This window comes from Lethenteron reissneri, chromosome 36 (genome assembly GCF_015708825.2).
Source record: "Lethenteron reissneri isolate LAM-NWPU_2019-01 chromosome 36, ASM1570882v1, whole genome shotgun sequence".
NCBI lineage: Eukaryota > Metazoa > Chordata > Hyperoartia > Petromyzontiformes > Petromyzontidae > Lethenteron > Lethenteron reissneri.
In genome coordinates, this window is record NC_083814.1 from 2,048,212 (window position 1) to 2,058,308 (window position 10,097).

The window sequence follows — 10,097 nt, forward strand, 5'->3', positions numbered from 1 at the left end:
AGAAATGATTGGTCCGTTTTGCCGCCGCCTCATTTGCATAGCGCGGTGGGGGCGCGGCGCCTCCCAATGGGGGCGCGGCAACGCCCACACCCCTGGCCGCAGCCAATGGGCGCGAGCCTCGCTGACGACACGTGACGTATAAAAGGTGGCTGCGCGATCGGCCCGGGCTCTTTAAGTGACAGCGCCGTTTCGCTGTCGGCACGTGAGGAGCCGGGCTCTGGGCGCTCTCGCTGTAGTCTCACTAACTCGCTCAGCGCAAAGCGGCTCAAAGCAATCCCGTAGCGACAACCCGGCGAAGAAGAACAAGACGCGAGAGCAGCAGCCGCCACCAGCCGCCAGCGCAAGAAAGCTTCAATCGGCAGCAACTTGCTATAAGCAAACAGCAAGCTTCGGCGATAACCAATTAAGCTAATTGGCTGCACGCAACGAAGAGCAGCCATGGCTGATACCGCGGTTGACACCACGACTGAGACGGCAACGAAGGTATTTGTTATATTTACTTAAGTATGCGAGGCCGCTTTTCTCTCGTGGTGGCGTGTGTGTGCTGTGTGTGTGTGTATTTGTAACGATGTGGCTATCTGTCGGCTTTGCAACACGCGCTACACCTGCGCGGGTGGGTGGGTGGGTGGTGGAGTAAATGCCACTCGGAAATTGAACCCTGCGACGTGCAAGCGAAGCGTCCGGAGGAGGAGGAGGAGGAGAGGCTCCACAATAGTTTTGTGAACGACGAAAAGTGGAAGAGTTTGGGAGCGAGGCGATTGGTGGACTTTTCCCCACTTGCCGCTGCTGTGGATTCAAACATTCGTGGTCCTGCTTCTTTAGGAGGGGGCTTTTGTGAACATCTTTCACCGCCACCTACCACCAACGCGCGCTAATAAAGTGCGCTCGTTTTGGACCTCGCTACCACCCGCTTGTGGACTTTTATCCGTAGGTTTGAGGGTTTTGTAAGTGTTTGTTATGGGGGTGGATGCGGATAGTTGGTGGGTTATTTCTGCGTAATGGGGTTTGTGTGGTTTCAATGGGTTTGCTTTAAAATGCGAGAACGTTTTGCGCGCCACTCCACGTGGTCCGGTCTCCGAAGACAAAGATCACCCGTATAGTCTTCAGACTGTTGGGGGGCAAGTCCTGTTAGCGATCACCTATTAAGGTCGGCACGGCACACGGGGGAGGTGGGTGGTCAGCACCGCGCCCGGCCGCCTTTGTCTCTCCCCCCCCATGCCGATGTTTATAACACCGCACCAGGTTACAAATTTAAGGCTGAGTCGACCTCGTGGGAGGTCCGGAACCGGCTCAAGATATTCGCCACCAATATTGGCTGCGAGCGCGAATCAAACCTCGTGTTGCCGCCGATTCGTAGCGCAGCGCGCTAACCACTGCGCCACCACTCCCCAACATGCCCCGCGTCTCCACTCCACGCTCGCCATGCTGCACGAGAGGGCACTTGGCATATTCATACCACACTGCGTACACGACAGCCGCTAGCTACTACTACAGGCACTACACCGCATGCAAGTACGCATGGCACGCGTGCTACCTATATAGTGTGCACACTTGTTCAGGTTAATTAAACACAAGTTTGAATTAACGTGTTTTCAGCCTCGTTCGCATTGTGTAGAGGTCATCGTTTGTGGTCGGGTCCCAGTGGCTTGGTGGAGTTTCTGCGGGGAAGTCCGCGTTTGGGGAGTGCTCGTGTGGGGGGGGGGGGTCTCTGTGTGACGGCTGCCGCTCGCTTGCTACTACGGGTAGAAGAAGACGAAGCAGCGCTGCGTGGTGGGCGACAGCGGCGCTCTGGGCGCGCAGGTGCAGCGGCACCGGCGGCAGCCTTGCAGCGGTCGTAGTGGCAGCCGTGTCGTGTGTGGTGGTGGTGGTGTTTTAATTCTACACGGTGTAATCAACGCGGTGTGCTTGTTGACGCAGTGAGTAAGTGGCGAGTGAATGTTAACGTGGGTGGTGGTGGTGGTGCGCGTTACTTGCAATGTTGTGTTCGTCCTTGGCTTCTCAATGTGTGGTCCGCGTGCATTTACTACGGCGGAGGCCACCAACCCACACGCAGCTTCCAACAGGGACGTCTCGCCCACTCCACAGTGGAGGGGCCCCCCTCCCCACCACGACGCCCCCCCCCCCCACGTGTAACTTTAAATTCGCTTTCCCGCGTAAACCCAACGCGAAAATCGCCACCCCCCCCCCCCAGTTAGCGATGGGGTTTTTCCCCCTTCGCGCTCGATGTGGCGCTGCTGCTGCCGTGGGAGAGGCATGTGCGCTGGGTTCGTGGTGCACGGGGGAGCACACCACACACACACACCACCACTACACCACACACACACCACCACACACACACCACCACTACACCACACACACACCACCACACACACACACCACCACTACACCACACACACACACCACCACACACACCACCACTACATCACACACATACACGCATGGTGCACGCTTTAGTAGAGTACTCAAACCCCCCACGTTTAAACCTCCTCCCCCCCCCATTCGTTTGAGTTAGAGATGGGGGCGGAGAGAGAAGTGATAATGATGATCATAAATTGTCTCTACTTTAAGCGGCCTTTCTTTTGTTGTGGCACTAGACGACGTCGCACACATTGCATCGCGTGTGATTGTTACTAGGCACGGGTTTGCATTGTGCGCGCGTCTGTACATAAATAGGCGCTCGCCAACACACCGCGTATGCTATATACAGAGCACGTGTATATGCTGTGGCATACATCGGAGAGAGACAAAGGCGGCCGGGTGTGGTTTCTGGCCACAACCACCCAGCTCATTGCGCCGTGCCGGTCCTAAATAGGTGCTCGCAAACAGAACTCATTCTCCCAACCGCAGCGTGTACGGCTCACGGGGATAGACATTTGCTGTTGGCTGTATAACACAACACACCCACACCACGCGGGGCTGTGTGGCAGTCTCGTACTCCCATAGACTTGCATTGACGACAGTGCGCTCAGTCACCAACCCCGACCACTGCGCTGGCGTGGCCGAGTTCGACTCGGGGGGGGGGGGGGGTCACGTTCAGTCGATTCCGTGGAGGCGAAGAAGTGTTGGAGCAGGCGGCCCGTGCCGACACCGCGTGCGCGAGTTAGCCGTGCGCAGGGGGGGTTCCTGTGCGAGTGCACATCGAGTGAGTGAGTGTGGTGGTGGTCGTGCCTGACGGCGCGTCTGGTACAGAATGTCTCTTGTTCCCGTGGCGCTTCTTGTTGTGTGCGTGTCGGTGCCGCGCGAGTCAGTCGAGAAGCAGTCGCGAGTAGCAGCTCTACCACAGTGGTGGTGGTGGTGCCGTGGGCTGGTTCCTGGCGGCGGTGCCGTGGGCTGGTTACTGGTGGTGGTGCCGTGGGCTGGTTACTGGTGGTGGTGCCGTGGGCTGGTTACTGGTGGTGGTGCCGTGGGCTGGTTACTGGTGGTGGTGCCGTGGGCTGGTTACTGGTGGTGGTGCCGTGGGCTGGTTACTGGTGGTGGTGCCGTGGGCTGGTTACTGGTGGTGGTGCCGTGGGCTGGTTACTGGTGGTGGTGCCGTGGGCTGGTTACTGGTGGTGGTGCCGTGGGCTGGTTACTGGTGGTGGTGCCGTGGGCTGGTTCCTGGCGGCGGTGCTGAATCTCGTAGCGCAGGTCTGTCGGCCCCAGACACGCGGCCGGTGGTCGTCTCTCCCCTTCTGTGCGCGCGGACCCCCCCCCCCCCCCCGAGGCTGGGTCCCATTAGTGGCGTCTGGTTCCTCGTGGGGCTCCCCGCCTCTTGTTAAACTTCATGTATCCACCACCCAGGGAGACCACCCCGTGTAACATTGACTACCCCCCCCAAAACCTTCCCTTGGAAGAACCCCCCTCTAAAAATCCCATCTGCCCGTGCGTTTGTGGAGCGAAACCGGCCTCATTGCACAAACTCTCTCTCCGCACGCGCGCGCCACTAACGCCGCGTGGTGTGGAGGCGCGCCAGGGGTCATAGCGAGCCGCATTAGTTGGCCACTGGACGTGTACACCGGCGCGCATGGCGGGGGGGGGGGGTCCCATATTTAACCTCGCCACGAGCGTCCGTGCCCTTTATTCGACCACGACGGCTGTATTCACGCAACCGAGCAAAGTGTGAACGCCCCTTTATTGACTTGTAACACAACCAACATCGCACGTCTGTGTCGCCCCCACCACTCTCATCGTGAGTAGCGTGGGGACGAGGGGTGAGGGGGGGCCCCCCTTTTTATTTGACCGCCCTGTGCGTCTCAAACGTCGGGTGGACATTCGCCCCCGCCCGCCCGCCGTGTGTTCTGGCCGGCCGCTCGCTCGCTGCCGTGCGCCGTCAACCCCGCGGGGTTGACATTGCTGCAAGGCGGCAGCAGTGGGTGCGCTCTGCAAGCCGCGTGCCGGCGGGGGGAGCCGCAGCTGCAGGGCTTCTGCAGCTGCGGTGTCGTTTTGCCGCCCCCAACGCCATCGGCAGGCATCCTCTTATTGGGCGCGCTTGCAATTCAACTTTTGTTGTTGGCATAGAATACACGTGCCCCCCCGCCCAATCGGTTTTTGTTGGGTTTACCCCCCTTTTTTAGGTAGAACAAGTGGTGTGTGTGTGGAGCATCGCGCGCGAGCTGTGTGTTTAAGCGGTGTTCACGTGGCCCCCCGCTGGGGTAGTGGGAGATTTGCGTGGAACTTCTTTATCCGCGACTCGGCGGCGGACCACCGAATTCGCGCACGTTTAATTTGTGTTGCCACCGAGCTGATAATAGGAATGTGGATAACCCCCCCCCCCCCGCGATTTTCGCAGATAATAGGATTTGCGGATTGAAAAAATATACATCGCTTGCGATTGTAGTGAACATTTGCAGATATTCGGACAAAGTCCCTCCTTATCCACGGTTATCGCGGATAAATGGATAATAGCGTATTTAATGGGATGGTGTATAATCTGTCGAATTATCAGTTTTATCCTCGCGGGGTTTTTAAATACATTTTAATTGTAAAGGTTTTTAAATTGTTAATGGGTTTTTTTTTCCCGCCAATTGCTTAGGGGGGGAGGGGGGGGTGTTGGTGCTGGGGTCGTAGCGCACAGCCCAGGGGCGCAGTGGGCGGTTTCGCAAAAAAAAAACTCCTTCCAATGGACAAACCCCCGTGGCCTCCACTACCCACCCACCTACCTCGCTCGCTCGCTATTTAAAGTAAAGTGAACGAGAGAGAGGGAAAAACACACGCTCGCTTAAAAGTATTTAATGTCACGCAGCCTTGGGGTTGTCTGTTGGCCCGAGTCGGGGTGCAGGAGGGGGCGGTCTCATCTCACCTAAGAATCGCCAAATGTTGGGAGACCCTGGGACAAAAATAATTATTGCAAATGGGACCAATTTGCTCATTAGCTTTTGTGGCACTTAATAGAAACACATTTTAAATGTAAAAAAAAATCTGCTTGGGGTACAACTAAATTTTCACCTTTATTGTAAATGCACGACAGTTCCAGGGGAGAAGCCTCGCTTTTTTTTTTAAAGAGTAGTTTCCTACATTGGCATGTTTGGCAGATGACTTTTATGTGAACGCTTTAAGTGTGTAAGGAAACCACCACCGACTCCATTATATGGGCAACTCAAATAATGGCTCGGGCAGATCGGCCACCACCACCAACCCCGGCTGTTATGATCCAAAAAAAAACACGCGGTCGCATCTCCTCCTCTGCTGCGTGAGCCACCAACCCCCGTCCAAAAAACGCGGCTTTAGTTTTTCTTAACACAAGCAGCGCTTGCTCCCTCGCTAGTTCGCTCAGTAAAAGCGCACACCACGCCCGGTCCTTTAAAGGGCTCGCGTCTCCAGCCCTGTGAGAAAGGAGCAAAAAAAGAATCTCCCCCCCCCCCCCCCCCTTGTGTGTGTGCGCTGCGCTATTGGCCGTGGTGGCTGGCTGGGTTGGGGAGGAGGAGGTTGGTGGTGGTGGGGGGGGAAGAGTCGAGGTGGTCGCTTCGGTTTAGTGTGGGCGGGCTGCAGAGACGCGTGGGACGGAGCCGATTGGCCGACGGTGCGCGCTCATCACCCCCCCACCACCACCACCAAGCCGCCGCCTCGCTGTGGCGGAGGCTCGGGGCGCGACCATCTGCGGCCTCCCTCCCCACCTCCCCCCACGTCAACCCCAACGCTGCTCTCGATAATGGTGGGGGGGGGCAGACGTGCACCCGGGCAACCCAACCCTCAATGGGGGGGGGGCGGCCCGTGCCATTGTCCCACCGCCGCAGCAGCAACAGCGGCGGCAGATTGGACCCCGGCGGCAGATGTCGCCTTTGTGTCGACGAAACCCGATGCTGCCCCGAGCGGCCGCCCGCCCGCCGGCTGCAATGGCAGCGGCAAGCAGCCCCCCCCCCTCCTCATCGCCCTCGAACAATGATGTTTATTGTTCGGAGTAGCGATCCTTTCGAGAGGAGCCCGCGAGCGTTTTGTCAGCGCCAATGATGAAAAAAAATAAAGGCTTTGTTTAAAAAAAAAAGTTTTTACCCCCCTCCCTTTGCCCAGACGTGAGGTTAATTTAAACAGGTGCGTCAATTGCGCGGGTTTTTATGAATTTCTGACGAGTTGTACGGGGGGAGGGGGAAGGGATTTTGTGCCTGGGCGTTGGATATAAACGCAAGCTTGCGGGAGAGTAAGCAGTGTGTTTACCAAGAGATCAACAGTTTCGTGACAAAAGTTAATCTAGTTTTTGCCATTGATTTCTATGATTTGCACCTGCATAGGAAGTGTCCGAATCGTAAATGAATCCGCGCTGCTCTCGGCATGCCGAGACCCACCCTTAACACGGCCGTTGCGATTGTCCTCGCCGCAGGACCTCAAGGACCTCAAGAACAAGAAGGAGGAGGTGGTTGCCGAAGAGGAGGACAGCCAAGATGCCCCCTCCAATGGCGCCGAGGTAACTCCTGGGACCAGCCCCGCGCTGGTATCTCTCTCGCGCAGCCTCGCATTTCCCTGACCACTCGTGCACCCCGTGCCAGGGTGCCCTCAACACATGACCTCTCTCTAACCTCCATTCCACCTTCTCGTGTGCAGGACGAGAATGGAGAGGGAGACTCTGAAGAAAATCCAGAGGATGTGGACGAGGAGGAGGAGGCTGACGAAGAGGGTAAGTGGTGCAATTACAAATCTCTTTCCCGCTTGTATTCGTGTTGTGCTGTTGGCAAAAAAAACCTTGTTGAGAACATCCATTTGAGATTGTCATGGTCGCTCGCCATCACCTGTAGATTGCTGTCTTGAAACTGTCACCCGAATACTGTTGATGTTTCTTTAATACGCCTCAACCTCGCCTTCTTTTGGGCCTGGAATGGGCTTTTCATATAGCAATAAAAACCTATCTTTTTCTCATCTTGCAATACTGGGAATTGACATGCCTAATATAAAACGGGGATTCTTGTGCAGTCATGGGTGACTTGGCTGAGATGGTTAACTTTCTCTGCTATGCTTGAGAACCCGGTCTAATCACGTGTGGCTGAAACCCAGACACCACAACCCAACCAATTGCTCCAGCACGGCAATTATCCACCACCTCCCCGCACTCAACATGACTCTCCTCCCCTTCACAGGGGACGCTGATGAAGTAGACGACGACGATGATGACGAGGAAGACGACGATGAAGCGCCCTCAAGTAAACGTCCAGCGGAGGAGGATGAGGTACTGACGGCTGCGTTGGAAGCACTGTGGCTCTGCCATGGGGTTGTGGTGGGGTGGCTTCGGCAACGTGGTTGGAGTGTTGAGGCTGTGTGCGTGCACATATGTCTGTTGGTCGCTATTTAAATCGTGGGAAGGCTGCCCCCTGTTGCAACTCCGCTGGCAATTGACGCAGACGCAACAATGTACGGCAGCTCCGCCGAGGGCTAATGCCGAGTCAATCGCAGTCGGCGGCAGTGCGGTTGGCTTGTCTGAACCGTCGTCGCGTGTTAGGTGCGCTGTCGACTCTTGGACTAAGAATTGTCTCTTCTCTACCCCCCCTACCCCTTGTCGTGTTTCAGGACGAGGCGGACAAAAAGAAACAGAAAACTGAAGACAACGGTGATTCGGTGGAGTCCTAAGGGGGGAATACTGGGAAATAAAACTAAATTGGGAGGGGGAAAAGGAGAGGAGTGGGGGGGGATTTGGTTCCCTTTTTTGCGCCGTCCAAAACCTGTTCCCCTGCCCCCGCCACTGCTAGGGCTACCGAGTAGTGGGTGCATTTCTCTTTGTTGGTTTTTTTTATTGGCATAGTCTATATTTTTAAAAATAACAATAACCAGCCCACACTGGAGTTGCTGCAGCCTTTTTGTTTTAAAAAATAAAGTACACCTTCCACCATCACCCCCCCCCCTCCTGATTTTAGAAACGTTTTCAATGAAATAAAAACGACACAAATGCAAATAACAAAAAGGGTTTTTTTGTATACCTATTTATTTTATACCACAACCGAGGGCTCTCGATGTGCACAAAAAAGGGACGTTGGGAGGTGCAGCCAGAGGAGAAGGGGGGGGGGGGAAACGGGGTGGGGGGGAGATGGATTTTGTTAGGAAGCGGTGAGAGTGGATCCGCGATGCAGCCCCAATTTACCCGGTAGCCCCTGCAGAGGGGGTGGGGGAGCGGTGCCATGCCCCTCTTAAATTTTTTTTGTCCGTCCCTTGCTTTTTTTGGGGGGGGGGGGGGTTAAGGAAAGGAAAAAACTAAACTTGTATCATTCCTTTAATTTTTTATTTTATTTCTTTTCTTTATGTAAAGAATCACGTAGGCTAAACTTGCGTTGGGTCGTGTTATTGGAAACACGGGCCAAAGATGTTTTTAAGTACTGTCGTTGAAAAAAAATTCAGGCCCAACTCCTGTGTGAAACAACAACAACCAACAACAAAAAGAATGGTTTTCTTTTGGATGTATTTGTAATGTAGTCTGTTAATAAAATTTGACAAAACGCCGTGCTCTGTTCTTCATTGTGAATTGCACAATAACACTGCCCCAATAAAGTCCATCAGAACATCACAAGCCCCGCAACGCTGTCCATCTCCACTGACAAAACGCCGTGCTTTCTGTTCTTCATTGTCAATTGCACAAAAACACCGCCCCAATAAAGTTGGCACCAAGACTCCCGTCAGAACATCACAAGTTCCGACTCGGATGCCCGTTCCCCACTGGGGATGGGCAATGTGAAATCTTCCACCACTGGATGCAAGCCTGCCAGTGAAAGATGAAATACTGCACGATGCACATTTTGCATACAAAGTGAAATTTTTTGACTCGTTTGTTTAAACTCGCTATGTAATTAAGTTCACGCGAGGGTTTGTGGAATGAGACTCGTTATTAAATACGTCTTTAGCTGCGTGACATCACTGGAAAACAACTCCCACCATCTTACAAACCTCGGTGGCCATTTTATGTTTGCCCATGGAGTGAGACGCATCTCGCTTTGTGTTGGGGGGGGGGGCACTCGGTGCACCGGCCGTAAGGCCACTTGCCACGAGTCGCCCATTGCCCTCGCAATGCGGACAGCACAGAGGCATCGCGCCTCGCCAGGTGTCGTGGGGATTTCCATGGATGTGGGAATTCTCGTGAGATGGGGGGGGGGGCCGTCGATGAATGGTGATGACTCCGTGTGTGGCCGCTAGCGGGCGCCATGCCGCAGTGTGGACTGCATCGACAAGGTTATTTAAACACGAGGGTGTTTGTCACTGCAGTAGGCGTGGGCCCTGGCACGCACTCGCACGAAACCAGTTCCGACTTCCTAGCAGCACTCCGGGCTGCACGTATTTGTTGTCGGACGCAAAAGCTGTAGTGGGTGGCCACCCAATGGGAAGGGGGGGGGAGAGACAAACACGGTCCGGGTGTCTGGTGTGGTGTAACGTCGACCATATCGCCCCCCTCGCCTTGCTGTTCGGGGCTCGCAAGGGACTTGCGTCCACACCGAGGCCCCCCACGAGGTCCCCGGAGTTGCCGATGCGTAGCACGGTCCATGGGCCACGACAAACGCGTGCGGTAGTGACACCCACGGCACAACCACCACCAACAACAACACCGCGGTAGTGACACCCACGGCACCACAACCACCACCAACAACAACACCGCGGTAGTGACACCCACGGCACCACCAACACCGCGGTAGTGACACCCACGGCACCACCAA

General features: G+C 55.4%; 1 protein-coding gene across 1 annotated transcript; it reads left to right on the forward strand.

Annotated features, from left to right (window-relative positions):
* The first annotated feature begins 155 nt into the window (after positions 1 to 155).
* On the forward strand, positions 156 to 8,895 carry LOC133351050 (prothymosin alpha-like). Its single transcript, XM_061565937.1, has 5 exons — positions 156 to 483; positions 6,794 to 6,877; positions 7,015 to 7,087; positions 7,545 to 7,633; positions 7,972 to 8,895. Exons 1-5 carry the CDS (start codon positions 439 to 441, stop codon positions 8,029 to 8,031), a joined length of 351 nt encoding a protein of 116 aa, XP_061421921.1. The 5' UTR covers positions 156 to 438; the 3' UTR covers positions 8,032 to 8,895.
* The last annotated feature ends 1,202 nt before the right edge of the window (positions 8,896 to 10,097 follow it).